We start from the raw sequence: 16,569 nt of genomic DNA on the forward strand, positions 1-16,569 counted from the left end.
AGAAAAGAAAAGATAAATGCAGAACAACGCGAATATTTCGCCTGTATCACAAACAAGGCGTCTTCAGCACGAACGACAGAAGAAAAACAAGTTAAAATAAAATAAAAACAATAAAACCACCACCAAAACAAAAAATATACAATTGGCGCAAACTGATCCACGTAGTTTGCGTCAATTGTATATTTTTCGTTTTGGTGGTGGTTTTATTGTTTTTTTTTTATTTTAACTTGTTTTTCTTCTGTCTTTCGTGCTGAAGACGCCTTGTTTGTGATACAGGCGAAATATCCGCGTTGTTCTGCATTTATCTTTTCTTTTCTCTCCACTGGCCGCAGTCTCGTTTGTTGTTTTTTTCATTGAGATTTTTCTCTTTGTTTGGTTTTTGGCAAGACCATTGGTACATAATCAAGTAATGAATGATGCAGAAACGTCGGTAGGAAAGGGGAAAAGATAATCGTAAACAAAGTATAAGATGTGTGAGAGATATAAGTGAAAATGGGCTCGATTTAGGATCTTTTTCCAGCAGAGTTTGCGTGAAACGCAAAGAAAGTTGTATTTTTTTAGTCTAAATATGCTAAGTATTTCTGAGGAACGAATCATTTCATCAGTCTGTGGCGGAACTTTAGCTGGCTATGTGGTGGTATGATATAAAGGTAATCTGAGAGGTATTCTCAAATTGTAGTTTATCCATCTCCAATCTGTATATGGTTTCTTCTTGTATTTCGGCATAACACTAGTCTAAGCTTTGAAAATCTTAATGGAGCCATTTATGGTTCTAAACATGCCTTTTTGTCGTCGTCTCAGAAAGTATTTACTTTTTTCTAGTCACCTAATGTTTCTGTATACTTGAAAATAGTTTCCTGGGGTTTTGTCTTTGAAGGTAGATATAATGGCTCCCTGGGCTGGTGAAAACTATTGTCTGGATATGTTTAATCTTTGAAGGTGGTTGAATCCCTGAGGGGAAATCAATTCTGTGTCTTTTAGTTTTAACTCGAGGCATTAGTCTGGTCTCTGTAAGTAGTAAATTACTTAGTGATATTATAGTTTTTAGACAGAGAGATGCTGTAGACAAAATTTTAAGAGAAGAACAGTGCGGTTTTAGAAAAGATAGAGGATGTGTCAACCAAATTTTCACTCTTAGGTTAATAATTGAGAAGTGCCTTAGTTGTCAAACACCTTTGGCCCTCATTTTTATAGATTATGAGCAAGCGTTTGATTCTGTTGATAGAAGATCTTTAGTAAAGGTTTTATCCCTGCATGGTACACCAGACAAATACATTAAAGTGATTAGTGCTATGTATGAGAATAACACTGCTGCGGTTAAGGTAGAAAATGAGGTTAGCTGCTGGTTTTGTGTTAAGTCAGGAGTTAAGCAGGGTTGTGTTCTATCCCCCTTTATATGGAATAGTTTGATGGAGTCTGTCTTAAAGAGCACAAGAAAGGCAATGGGAGACCACGGAATCAAATGGGGAGGAAAAGTCTCCTGGACATAGATTATGCTGATGATTTAAGCATCCTAGATGACAGTTTAAGCGAAATGAATGGACTTTTAGAGGTATTGCGAGTTCAGGGTGCTAGAATAGGTTTGAAAATTAATGTAAGGAAGACTAAGTCACTAAGGCTAGAAATAAGTGAAGATGAAAAGGTGACGTTGGATAATGAAAAGATTGAGCAGGTGGGAAACTTCACTTACCTTTGTTGTATTATTAGTAAAGACGGTGGGAGCAGTGAAAATGTTAAAAGTAGAATAGCCAAGGCTCAAGGTGTTTTTTCAGAGTTAAAAAAGGTTTGGAAGAATAGTAAGATAAGTCTGAAAACCAAGATTAGAATATTAGAAGATACAGTGATGACAGTGGTCAAATATGGCTCTGAAGCATGGGCGCTCAGAAAAGCGGATGAAGATTTGCTAGATGTTTTTCAGAGAAATTGCTTAAGAATTGTTCTGGGTACCGGGCTAACTGGCCGTATTTCAAATAATAGGCTATTCGAAAAATGTGGTTCAATACCGCTCTCTAGGGCTATAATGAAAGAAAGGTTGAGGTGGCTAGGGCGCGTTGTGCGGATGAAGGATGACAGATTGCCAAAGATTTTTCTTTTCGACCATCCGTCTAGGGCTAAACGGAAAATAAGTTGTCGTCATATGGGGTGGAAGGACGTCATAAAGAAAGATTTAAAGGAAAGGGGAACTTCGTGAGCGGGTGTAAAAACGTAGGCTTTGAATAGACTGGGACGGAGGAGGAGCGTGCGTAGCTGTGTTGGCCTCAGGCGGCTTGGTGCTGCGGTAAGTTGTTAGTACTAGTATTTGTTTAGTTTTAACAGGGGAACCCATATTTTGAATTAATTGACTGGGCTTACTGTGATGTAAAGATTGTCAAACCAGCCATTAGGTTTATAGACTGCTAATTTTTTTTATGTTTCGTTGAAAATAATGATCCCTCGCCGTAGAAAACTTAGAAACAAGAAGCAGTAGACTTAGAGTCCATGCTTTTTGTTCATTTTGAAATTTTCTCGTTCGACTACCTGCTTTTCCATTTTTCTCATTTAAAAATTTACATTTAATATCTGTTCTTTCTTTAGACCCAATTTTGCCAGCAATTAAGCTTCCTGTGGGAGAGGGGCGCCAAAACCTATGGGGGAAAACAAGAGAAGCTTTTAAATATGTCTATGACAGATATCAGAAGGAATATGACTGGTTTATGAAGGCTGATGACGACACGTAAGTTTTCCTTCTTTTGTTAGAATATGATTCATCGCACTCTCCGCAATAGCGTAGACTGTAAGAGCGATGTATATTTTATGTACTATTGTTCAAAATTGTCTTCTAGCCTCATTATATTGAACGGATAGATAGATATGAAACAAAACGATAGTCTTAAAAAGTCGGGGATGGCTTATTTAATCACAAAATTTGCGATCTATTGCCCCATTCAAGTCAACAAACCGAACAGAAAGCATTCCCCCTTTTTCTGTGCCCTTTCAATTCTCGGGCGCTCCAACGGTCCTGCGTAGTATCAGAGCAAAATTTCAAGATAATATTGTAGTATTAATGGTGGAAAAGTTGGATAATATGCTTCTAGGGAAGATATTGTGTTGAAAAAAGGGCAAGTTTGACAAGTTGTGCAAATGCCCTGTTTGAAAACGGAGGCTTCCTAAAGTTTTAGTTAAAAGGCAGTCATATTGCACGCTTATAAAGCCAGAACCGTGGAAAATGTATAATTTGATTACTTAAAGTGGTGCTCGAGTACCTACCTCCTTTACGTCGCACATATAGACATGTTGTACCTCTTTAGACCCATTACCAGTCAGGAATCGTTTAGGGAATCGTCCTAAATTATGAAATATTCGCTGCTAACTGACCCCTCCTCTGCTCAACTTCGCACATTTACACATGTTGCCTCTCTTTTAAATTATGATTTTCAGGGGTTATTTAGGGAATGGTTATGAATATTAAACGTTTACCGTTAAAAACTACTTTTGGAAATTGACCAATTGCATTAACATAAGCCACAATATAAAATTTGAGGATATTTAGCAATAAAGTTTTTAATGCTAAAAAGTTTTTTGCAGAAAGTTTTTAATGGCTAAATGGACCAGAGGGTCTTCAGAGGAGTTTTACCCTCACAGCCCCGCAACATCAGGTTATAATTTCAAGGCTTTAAACAAATTTTAATCAAAGTAGACGAATAGTCTGAAAAATAAGCCTCTGGGCACGAAATAACACTTGTAGTTTCAGAGGCAAGGGTGCCAAACTTTGTAAACACTTCATTTAAAAATAGAGACTATGCTAATGCAATAGCATCAACTTAGTAAAGAGTGATGCGTCTCTGTATAGTATTACTTTTTTACTCATCGTGTGGAATTGATCATCGTAGAAGCTGGAGTAGGGCTCATTCGAATGTGTCCTTTATACTCCCTGGTGCCACTGCAGCCCACTTGCCATTGCATCCCAATTTTAGGCTAATACATTTAAAACGGTCGAAAGATCGACAAACAGTGCCCTTTGGGTAATATGAATCGTGCAAAGCAGGGACAAGGCAACTGAGTCACGCTAATAGTCCACTTATGATAAAGGCTTCGTGCACACATATTAATAGAAAGTAAATTCGAGGTTTTCGAATAAAAATTTTTAGGTTAATATTGCAACACAGGTTTAAAATCAAAACAGATTACGCACAGTAATCTAGTGTCTTTATGCAGGATACAGACAAATAGTGTCGGTATTGTAAGATTTCTGTGCATTCCTGATTTTAAATAAGAGCCTTACAATGTAAAAGTTTAAAATCAAATCATAGTATGCGTATGCTTCACAAACAGAGCTCTATTTAAAATAAAGATTTTATTTAAGGATTTCGACGTTGTTGATTACAAATCAACGATTATGCTCATTTTTTTTATGCCATTAAACTTATCTGTGAACCATAAGCGATTTGCGTAGTTTAGAGTTCTTGCCTCTGGGACTGCTTGGGTCAAGTCATGCCAAGAGTCAAATTTATGAATCTTTCAGTTAGTCTGAACAAACTAACTGTCCAGAAATTTCGATCGTCGCCGTTGGTTACGGGAGGTACCACCTGGGGGTAAAAAGTGTGTGGAAGGTGTGTTAACTGCTCGATCACTTTAGATCGTTAATAAAGGCACTAGAACTTTCAATTTCCCATTGACTGAGCTCCCTCCCCAGTTTTCAGGAATCACCATTCCATAGGAAATAATATTATTGCTCCCTCTTCTGCATATTTCCGCCTAGTCTAGTTCTTTAATAGAGAGGTAACGATGCTATACTTTCCTCGAGTCTAAATCATGCAATGGTTTTTAGTCTCTATAATGGTTGGGCCTGAAGTGGTACCTTAAGGATTCAGCTCCTTCTCACCAGTGCCGTGCACATATTCAGCATATCGAATGCACATATTTTTCTTTCGACTCGCGATCACTCAGGGATCATTTACGGAATAAATATAAATGCTTAGAGATTAAATATTAAAATTAATTATATTAATGTGTTAATTATACTTCAAAATAGGTCTGCAATTTGAGCATTGAGAACATTAAAGAAACCATTCAACCAATAAAAATAACATTTTTGTGTTTCAAAAAAAAACAAAAAAAAAACACCCAGCCCTACTCATACTGCCGCTACTACTACTACTTCCACCACCACCACCTTTTCACGATACTCTATATGATAGATGGACGTGTTGTAAGTTTTTGAAATCAAAAATATGCAAGCATTTATTAGGTCTGTAAAAATGACGGGGGGGGGGGTAGCCTGTCCCCAACTCCATACTTATAGACATGTTATTTCTCTTTGACTCATTCAGAGATCATTCAAAAAGTAGTTCCAAATTATTAAGCGCTTGTCATACAATTAATTGTTATAATAAATTAATTATATTATAAAATTAACTGTGTTGATAGATTAAGTTACAGTATGAAATTTGACGAAATTTCGTTCTATGGGGAGCATTCAGCCAGCAAATTTTTTTTTTTTTTTTTTAATATCCAGCCTGCCACGATTACTACTACTGTTAACGGTACTGTCACTACTGCTCTTACTGCCGGATAAATTACCATTTTCTTGATAATTTTCAAAAATAAAACTGACATTTAGTTCTCCGGCTTACGTGCTTGGCTGATTTCAATCTAAATGTAGTTGTGTCCCGTTTTATGCCTATGTAGCCTTCTAGTTTTTACTTATTTAGTCTAAATAGTTTTTACGATTTAATCTAAATAAATTTTACGATTTTGTTGAATTTAATTCCTGCACATTTATTTTAGCTTCGTGGTGGTAGAAAATTTGCGGCATATGTTAAGCTTGTATAACGCGTCTGAACCGATTTACTTCGGTCATAAGTTCAAGCCTTATGTTCGACAGGGCTATATGAGTGGAGGAGCAGGCTATGTACTTAGCCGAGAAGCGTTGAGGCGTTTTATAGAGGAAGCGTTTGGAGATAAGAAGAAATGCCGACAAGATCCCGGTGGTGCTGAAGATGTGGAAATGGGTTAGTGAGAAATTTTTAATGTTTGATAAATATTTTGTGCTTATGTATTAAACGTACTCTTTTTTGTACTGCTAAAGAAGTCAAGTTTGGTTAATGCTAATGAAATAAAATAAAATAGGATGAATATATAATAGTTAGAAACAAATTTGGGCTTGATATTTGCACATTAGGGGGGAGGGGGGAGGCAAAGCATACCATATATTAAATATGTAACCTAACCTAGGTACCTCTCCCCCCCCCCTAAACCCAAAAAAACAACAGTTTGAATATCGTAAACGCTATGAAAACCATGCTTTGCATTGCATGACTATAGCGGTCTCTTGAATTAATTCGTCTTTAGCGGGTTTTTCGTGACTCGTTTCACTGCGTTATATAAAAGAGTACGTTTAATACATAAGTACCAAATATTTTCTATCACCCCTGAGTGTTTTGTCGTTAGGGTTGATTTTGCAAAATGTAAGGGATATTTCTTATTTTACAGAAGTAAAAGCGAAAATTATTTTACTGCTGAAGATCAAATTCAAAAATATTGTCAAAATGATAAATATTGTTTTTGGTATTTGTTTAATGCTAAAGAGGCATAAAAGCCCTATTCTGATTTTTTTTTTTTTTTTTTTTTTTTTTTTTTTTTTTTTTTTTTTTTGCTCTTTGAAATGCTGTATTTTTTGCTGTATGATAATAGTAATAATGATAATGCTTTTCTTTACAAGCCCCCTGGGACATTTTGGGTCCCATATAATGGGAATCTATAACTAATAGTAAATGCTCTCCACCACACAGTTTAAATTTTGGCTTAAGGATTCCGTAGGACTTCCTGCTAGAACATTTTCTGTGAAGTCAAAAGCGCCTTATTGACGCGTAACTATGGTATCGTATTTTGAGTTTGAACTGTATTGAATCATCATCGTAAATATAACACCCACTATTAACAAATGTAGACAGAGATGTAGAACTCAATGTATTTTCTTTATCACAAGAAAGAAATCAACAAGAAAATGAACACTTTTCAAAAAGAGAAAGAACGAGAACAAGAGGAAAGTAAAAAAAAGTAACTGGAGATAGATATAAGAATCACCAAATAATTTACAAAATACAAGAATAGCCATCTGCTGTAAGCTGAAGCAACTACTTTCTTTTAATTGTTTTTAAATGTGAGCACGGATGGTGATTCACTGACTAATTCGAATCACTCGTATTTATTCGCAATGAGAGAAAATTGATACCTTGCACTTAATCTTGATTTCCATTATAAAAAAAAAACGGGAGAATAAACTTGTTGAACAACTTTGGGGAAAAAAGAGGCGTGAGAGGAAAAGTAGTTGCCCTCCAATGTTTGCCCTCAATGTTTGGTCAAAACTAGCAAACTAGTTTCCCTCAATGTTTGGTCACTTAAAAAAGGCACTAGAACTTTTAATTTCCATTTGATTGAGCCCTCTTGATATTCTAGGACCATTGGCTCGATACTATGACCCCCGAAAAAGACGCAACAAAAAAGAAACAATTAAATGCGCGTTAACATGGAAGTTTGAAACCTCTAAAGTAAAGTTTTCTGATACGCTGGATCTGACTGTGTGATTTTCTTCAAGATTCCTTCACTTTTTGGGGTGTTTCCTCGAAGATCAGGCAAATGACCTTTTTCGAAGATCAGGCAAATTTTTTCAGGCTCGTAGCTTTTGATGGGTAACACTAAACTTAATGAATCTTATATATTTGGAATCAGCATAAAAATCTAATCCTTTTGATATATCATTGATATCGAAATCCGTTTTAAGAGTCTCGGTTACTGTTGAGCCGAGTCACTCCTTACTTACAGTTCGTTATGACGAACTCTTATAAATGACAATATTGATTTTCCAATCGAAAGTTCCAGTCCCCTAAAAAAAAATGATCTTCGTGTTTGATTTTCAAAAACCATATATATATATATATATATATATATATATATATATATATATATATATATATATATATATATATATATATATATATATATATATATATATATATATATATATATATATATATATATATATATATATATATATATATATATATATATATATATATATATATATATATATATATATATATATATTGAAAAAAAATGTTATACAACATTTTCTTTAGCAATTCAATGTGATTTTGCTGTCACTTTTTTCATGCTTTTTGCATTAGGTGTTCGAGTCAATTGTCACCTTGAGTAATTTCGCATGCGTCATACATGGCAAAAGCAATAAGACCATCCCTGGGAAAAATGGTGTATCTTTTGCTCTTTTAAATGTGTATAAATGTGACATCACACATGTAAAAAAGGTTTTTCCAAAATTAAGGCTCTAAATGAATTTTCTGAATCTCGTGACCTCTCTATTGTGTTTTCAGGACAAAGAATATCAGTGCACCAATTTTCAAAAAAAAAATGGAGCCGTTTCCAAGAAAAAAAAAACATATATACAAACATAAATACATACATACGCAATTACTCGCTTAACGAGAATAGTATATATATTGATAAAGAATCTTCATTCTGAGATTAAATCCATGCTTTGTACCATATATATGTATTTGTGTGGACTTATTGTGGAATTATTGGAGTGAGATAAAAGGAAGTTGTATATAACCCACTAATAGCTCGGAGTTATAGTTTAAGTTTGTTTATTAAGTTTTTAATATTATCTTCTATCAACTGAAGCTGTTTTTAAATGAATTCCTGCGCCTTTTTTCTGGTTTGATATTTTATTGGGGAATGCAAGCACTTTTAAAATGACATTTCTTATTGAGAAAAATATTCGGCTTAACGCTTAATAACGTCGTTATTTTTGGTTTGCTGAAAGTCTCCGCGATGTGAACATAAATCTGGAGTCGATTAACATCTTACTGGGATATTAGTATGATTAACTGGGATCCCATGTATGATTAACATCATACTGGGACCCGAAATGCATTTATTGAACCTTAAGGCTTTATGTTAGTATTCTCTGTAACAAATTCATCTCCATTGAATGCATAAATGACGCTGTCCCATCAATCATAGTTCATTTATTTTAGAGTTTTATTAGAGATGATTCTCTTTTTTTTTAGGTAAATGTATGCAGAATGTTGGAGTCAGAGCAGGAGATTCTCGTGATGAATTTGGTAAAGATAGATTTTTACCTTTTACTCCTGAACATCATTTAACCCCAGGTCATGTTGATAAGAGCTTTTGGTGGTGGAAATGGATATATTACCCTTCCCAAGAGGTAAATGTCTATATAACCCACTAATCTGTTGATGTGCCATGATTACTTATCTGCTTAGCAAAATCATCTGTTTTTTTGCGTTTATTACACGAGAAATTTCTTTTGTCTCCGTTCTTTGGGAAGCATGTGTTGTTCCCCTTGAGGAAAGGGGCATAACTGTTTGCGATGTTTCGCCAATAGTACTTTAAATAACTCCCAGACGAATTCGCTTTTTCCTAGTCATTTCATCCCCTCTTTTGACCTCTCCTCCCTTGTTCTGCCTTAACAAAAAAAATAGCTCGATAAAGCTATTCCTGAATTTCTGTTTTTATTCCATATACTTATGCAGAATATAAGTATATATAGAATATAAGTATGCATAGAAATATAAGTATTATATAGAATATATTATATTCCATATATATTATATATATATATATATATATATATATATATATATATATATATATATATATATATATATATATATATATATATATATATATATATATATATTTATATAGTTATAGAATATAAAATAGTTAGTAATGATGCAAAATGCTATTGTTGTTTTCGAAACAAAAGTTTTACCCACAAATCTACGTATGTAAAATCGAATGTTTGTCTGTGTGTCTGTCCTGTATGCTTTACAACACGGTTTTTCTGATCGCCAAGAAACTTTAAGAAGTTTTGAGTACACTCTTACGAAGGTTTTAGGTATAAAATCTCCCTCCTCCCCCAATGCCCTCTTAATATTTTTCGCGCTGATTGAATTTAGAGGTCCCTGAACACCAGTACTTGACAGTTCCTTCCGTTCAAATGTCTTATTATTCACATCTTTTGGATATTAGTAATTCAACAACGTCTGACGGGCAAGTTAATAAACTTAACCTTTTAAATTTCGTATAGAAATTATTCTTTATATGAGGAGGCTGCCCCTTCCTCTTCCCTTGCTCTTTACTCCAAAGTTTGATTGTGTGTCCCAATTCTTTAAGATTGACGCCTGAAACACAAGGTCCGTTGAATTTGAATGAGAAGTATTTTAAACAACTTTAAGACCTTGGAGTAAAGAGCAATGATTGAGGAAGGGGCAGTCCCTCTCATGAACGGAATAATTTATAGTCATTTTAAGTTATAATGTTGCTTCTTACTTTCAATTGAAAAAACTTATTTTTTTCGTTAATATGTCTTTGGGGAGAAAGAGGGCGTGGGAGGGGTGCTAGTTGCCCTGCAATCTTTTTTGGTCACTTAAAAAGGGTTCTAGAACTTTTAATTCTCGTTTAAATAAACCTTATATTCATCTTCTAGGTATTTTTTTTCGACATGTAAACGCTGAAAGAAAAAAAAAGCACGCATCCATCACCTTTCTTCTGTCACAAAACACAACATTCCACATTTTTGCAGATAGAAACTTGAAATTTATACAGTAGGGTTCTGTGATATGATGAATCTGATAGTGTGATTTTTATCAAGATCGCTTGACTTTTGCCTCCCCCCCCCCTGTTTTTTGAAAATCAGGCAAATTTTCTAAGGTTCTTAGTTTTTTTTTTATGGATAACATGAATTTTTTATATTTGGAATCACCATAAAAAGTCAATTCTTTTGATGCTTTAAATGTTATCAAAATTCCTATTTTTAGAGTTTCGCTTACTATTGGGCCGCTTACTATTCGCTCCTTACTTACAGTTCGTTACCACTAACTGTGTGATATTAGCATTTCGATTCCATAGTACCCAGGTGTCTCTACGATTGTATCACTATTTTGAAATTCGAGTATTCTAATTCAGTTGGCGGCAGTTTTTTTTTCCTTCTTATTGCAGATTTCCAGTTCAACAAACAATAAAATTAGCGATGAAAATTCTGTCATGCATATTATTTGAATCCGTTCCCTAAATGTCAGGGTGGTGTTTTTACAGATATAATGTATTTCTGTAGAGAGGTAGTACTAGCCTTTTTCTCATTAGCTGGCTTTTTGACTGAATTGCTCTTATAAACAATATAAAAATATAAATATAAAAATGCAATATAAAAATGAAAAACATGGTACAGTGATTAAAAAAATATAAAAATGAATAAAAAATGAATAAAATGAATTGAATAAAAAAAATATAAAAATGAAAAATTATACAATATAAAAATGAAAAACATGGAAAGGTTGCACTCCCCCCTCCCCCCTCCTTGCAGTAAGAGAAATTCTCACTGATTTGCAGCAGGAGAAAGCTAGAAGTCCCATATTTGTCTGGAGCAAATTAACAAATATTTACTTTAAATCTTTGGGACTATTTTTTCTTACTTGGAGAGTATAAATTTTAAACAAGGTTAGTTGGTGGAAAGTGTAAGCCTCAGGTCATACGTTATAATAGGCTGTTAGCATTACAATTTAGGTTGGCAAACTTGTGATTAACGCAATTTACGGCAAAAAACCAATTTCTTTTTTGGAATGTTTGACCTAATCGCTTCGCCAGCTTTTTTAGGATAGTGATTAAGACAAGCATTATGAGTTTGTAAAATATAAAGGATGGAATAAAAGTAGAAGTAAAAATAATGACAACTCTGTCATTTGTGAATCCGCTTTTATAAAACATCTTAATGTTAATTGACTTTTAACGTTTTTTTTTCTTGATTTCTTACCAGTGACTAGTCATTTTCTATAGTAGCAATATGAATTAAGCCGCCTTTTCATTTATAGATTCCTGGTGAAGCTTGCCGAGCGATGCTAAAACCCGATACCAGACAAAACGCACCTCGAACTATGCAGGCGTAGTCCAAGCGATTGAGGTGCATTTTGGTCCACAGGTTTTTTTTATGTCACCGGTTTAGCTTGGCTAAGATGTGGTCTTAAACATTCTTGTCTTGATAATAGTTTTCCATTTTTTAGGGTGTCAACTGCTGCTCTGATAGTGCCATTTCATTCCATTATGTAAACCCTAGTGTTATGTATGTTCTTGAGTACCTTATATATCATTTAAATCCCCATGGGATCATTCCTAAAACTTCAGGGATACCAGCAGCGCCACCTGACTATGAAGGAAAGGCAACTCCGTGGGTTGGAGTATCATAGATGGCAGCATTTAGCAAAAGAATGTGCCTTGCTGAAGAAGTTTCTAATTTTATTTCTGGCAATTGTTTGTTTTTGTTTTTTAATTTTATAGTTTTGGATTTTTCATTTTTCCTTTGGTTTTGTTATTGTTGGGTTTTCTTTCAAATGTATAAGCTAGTCAAATGATACATGTCACTGGTCTAAGTAGTTATTGTGCTGTGTAACTATTTAAGAGGCTTTATTGAAAAAAATTGAAACCTTCTCAGGCCTTTTGCATGGTGGATGTATCAACAACTCTCGCTTTGAATCACATAACGGAGTGTGGATATCTACTCTTTAGTGAATTTTCACTACTTTTGTGGAATTTTTTTAAGCGATGGAGAATAATATATTTATATATATTGCTATTTATGTTGCATCCTATCAAAAATATTCTGATTAGTTACTTGGCTTATGTTAAAATCTTGTCGAATTAAAAATCTAAAATCCCATTCTAAACCTCTTTTCATTTTTGACATTAAAGATGACTCAGAGTGGCCGGGTGAAGGGATAAAGATTAACTTCACTTCCAAAGCTGTTCTGCTTTGTCTGGCGGAGGGGAGTAACATTTGGTATACCAGTAATCCTATTCGGAGGTATTAATATCTTGTAAATTTATACCTTCGTTTCTTGGAAATAAGAGGAGCTAGACCCTTCCAGGCCCTAGCTAATTCTAGCTAATAATACCATTTCGACACTTAGACTTAATTATATTTTTAATTTAGTTGACCAGCATTATGCTGCTGATAGTGCTAGTGGTTTTGAACCTCGTAGTGACGTTTTAAATCGCTAACACCTAAAACATGAAGAAATTTTGGGTGGGTCTCGAAACCCCTCCTCTACTCCCGCGCGTGTACCTAGGCTAAAGGGCAGCTCTACCGCAGTCAGCAAACATAAGGAAATGTTGCGAATGTTGTTCCTATTAATTTTAGAAGTTGTTGATTCATTAGTTGAGTGATTTTCGTTTTGCAGCCAGCTTTTTCGTTAATTAAAAATGTTAATACTGTTAACTCCAGCAACTTTCTGGCGAAACAAAAAAGGGTTTTACCTTCTAGTGCTCTTGCGCGGAATTACTAATTGAACATGAGTCACTGCTATTCAAGAATATATTAATCTAATATATTTTGACTATCTCTGGCATGATATGACATGGTCCAAAAGAAGGTGACCTACCTAATGATATCAAGAGGAATTGGTTACCAATTAGCACAAGTGTGCCTCTGAAAGCAAAGTTCATCAAAAATACTCATTGGAGAGTACAACATCGGTTATAAACTGATTCATGATATAGCCAGGTCTAATGCAAAAATAAAAATATGTGTCTAGTGTTTTTTTTTTTCACAATCAAAATGTGTGTAGTGCTATTTCACTGTTTTTGTTAAGGGGTAGTTAAAATCTGTAAGATTTGCCATCGTTTTTTATATAGAATTGTCTCTAATTTTTACTTTTGAGTCTAGGGTTGTTGTTTTTCGGATAATTTTTTTTTTTTTTTTTTTTTTTTTTTTTAATCCGTCTACAATGAAAATTTTACTATATATTTTTTCTATTATATGCACCTCCGAGATTCTAATTGAATAAAAACCACGTTTTTATTTTTAAAATTTTAGCGTCAAGTCGTTTGATTTACTCTGATGGTTTGTTTACACATTGCGGAAATCTGTCCGTTTCTGTTCGAACTATGGCTAAAATAACGCTGCTTTTTAAGGCAAAGATTTTAAATTATTGCAACAGCGTGACCTATGTTCTTACCCTCTTCCGAAAGCTGTTGAGCAAAAGAGAGCCAAATGACACCATTTTTCTTAGTTTTCTTATAGCCTGGGTGCGCAGGATCATAGAAGCTGGTGTAGCCTTGAACCAAAGTTATAAGATCGTGTAGTTTTTGATAATCCATACCCATGGTTTTATTCATTTAAAAACCTTGCCAAGATTCCGTCCTGATTTGACCAAAACGTTGCGGAAAGCTAGAGATTTTTTCTAGCACGAAAACAGATAGAATTTCCGCACGGATTGCTAAATCGACATGAATTTCCACAATGTGTAAACGAACCATTATCTTTGTTTGCAAAGCCTCGATATTAAAAAATAATAATAACAAGAATAAATGCAATTTGGATGACACTTTGAGCTCGGAATACATAAATGCTTTGGTTTAATATAAGAAAGTTTCAACTATTTAACAATAAATATTTACGTAATTTTTTTGGACTCCAGTTTGACAAATTTTTAACTACAGTAACCTTGGTATATTCTCGTTATTCAAGGGAATATGCGAACGTCATCAAATTTAAAGTCATCGTCATCAAACGTCTTCGTATTTTATCCCATTAGATACGTTTTCACATTAAAATCAGAATCAGCAATGTAATTTTTTTTTATTCTCCCTCCTTTTTTATTAGTCTATTTAGCCTTTAAACCACCCACTTAAACAAAAAGCGGTTTCTAAGACGCTTTAAAGAGGGGATCTAGTCCTCTTGTTATGCGGTTCATTAGGTTTGCTCAGGTCTCTGTGTTTTGAATTGAAAATATCATGAAGTTCCTTAAAAAGGATTCGCTTGTTTGTCGTTCGAAAACTGAACTAAAATTGGCTTTTTGTTCTGATGTTTTAGGGGAACCGGCAAGTTATTTTTGACTTCTAAGATGACTTGAGTTTCTTAGAGATTTTCAATTTTTTGTTGTATCTCAAACTGCCATTTTGTAATTTATTGACAGTGTTGTACCTAAAGTTGGTAAGCTTTAAATTCTGCCAATACCGTAATTTTTTCAAAGTCCTGGGGGGGGGGGGCAAATTTGGAGCCATTTGTTCTTAAATCAAGTGGAAGTGACAGTGAAAACTGAAAAATGAGCCATAAAGTACCATAAAGGTAAAGATATACTAAAGAAAACTTAGCTGTTTCTATAGATGCTTGTTTTGTGCAGGCTTATCTTAGTTTTGACCAGATTTTTGAAGAAACTAATTTTCAGCTGGGGGGGGGCTGAGGTCTATGAGGGGCAGTTGTGCCCCTTCCCCATAGCAAGCTATGCCCCTGGATTATGCTCAATTTTTTAGAAGCTACAGATATTTAAGCTGGGGTTTTGAAAACCAGATTCAAATAGACATAGTCTAGCGTCTGTAAAAACGTGCGTAACGAGAGTCAACCTCTAGCCGTGTAACAACCTCTAATCACGTCTGAAACTCTTTATCTGTTCGGAATTGTTTGAACGCGGCAAATATGTCCGTTTTGTTCAAGTATATAATTTACTTTCCTCTTGAGCAAATTTTCTATCTGATCGTTGTCAGAGATGTTCACTTTTTTTTAAGTTAAAATCTGAAGGCTGCTTTTTGCACCTGACGAGCTTTAAGTAGGGAACAGTCGGTAAATTCCTCTCAAATTTTATATTTGCCATTGGGAACGTATGTTGTTTATACGTTTGTATTTTATTTGTGCCAAATTTATGTGAATAAATATTTGTTTCTCCTCTTTTGTACTGTTGTTCTTTTTTCAATGCATAAAAAATCGTTGAAATTATCATTTACTTTCATTTACCTTTTAAATCGTTTTTTATTTATTAACTAATTTGCTGAGCATGCTAATTTTGTTTAAGCTGCCTTGGTTTATTTTTTCATAAGGAAACGGTGAATGCAGCCGTCAAAAATCATACATGGGAATAGTAATAAGTTGTTGAGACGTTAAAGTAGTTCAGTGTCAGTGAAGGTTTTGCAATGATGTAATTTTTTTTTTCTAATTTTAAAACCTTACAAGTTGCATGGATAAAGAATCAAATTAAACAATTTTGCTGTTGTTCGGTACTAGTTAATTTCTAATTACAAATAAATTACTTTCTTTCTAAATTGCAGCAGGATGAACATAAATGAGAAATTTCAAAGTGTCTCCCAGTAGATGTGTGTTTTATCGACATATTGCATAAATATGGTTAATACTCATGAACCATGTAGCAGGTTATGCTTTTGATTTTCTACATATTGAAAATAAGTCAAAAACTTGTGAAAATTGGAACATTTTCTCATTTTTTAGATCATTCTCCAAGTAGTCTAAGCTATATCCAAGCTTTGGCTTAGTAGATATGAAACTAATGAATCCAGTGATATAAGTGAATGAACATAAATGAGAAATTTCAAAGCGGTTCCCAGCAGAAGTGTGTTTTGTCGACATAATTCTTAAGTATGGTTAATACTCATGACCCATGTAGCCAGCTATGCTTTTCATTTTCTACCTATGCTATTAAAGTTAATCTTAAGGCTTTTGTTTGCTATGCAAGTTTTTGGTTGTTATTTTTCTGCAGTCGT

General features: G+C 34.1%; 1 protein-coding gene across 1 annotated transcript in view; it reads left to right on the forward strand.

The window, feature by feature from the left end:
- The window catches only part of LOC148953970 (glycoprotein-N-acetylgalactosamine 3-beta-galactosyltransferase 1-like), a 103,247-nt gene extending 87,115 nt beyond the window's left edge, over window positions 1-16,132 (forward strand). The window contains exons 5-8 of the mRNA XM_089086056.1: window positions 2,575-2,713; window positions 5,767-5,990; window positions 9,069-9,226; window positions 12,084-16,132. Of these exons, the coding sequence (XP_088942182.1) occupies window positions 2,575-2,713; window positions 5,767-5,990; window positions 9,069-9,226; window positions 12,084-12,266 (704 nt within the window). The 3' untranslated portion in view covers window positions 12,267-16,132. The remainder of the gene's footprint in view (window positions 1-2,574; window positions 2,714-5,766; window positions 5,991-9,068; window positions 9,227-12,083) is intronic.
- The last annotated feature ends 437 nt before the right edge of the window (window positions 16,133-16,569 follow it).

Source organism: Artemia sp. Qi Xiang Cuo, chromosome 3, assembly GCF_049724085.1.
Source record: "Artemia sp. Qi Xiang Cuo chromosome 3, ASM4972408v1, whole genome shotgun sequence".
NCBI lineage: Eukaryota > Metazoa > Arthropoda > Branchiopoda > Anostraca > Artemiidae > Artemia > Artemia sp. Qi Xiang Cuo.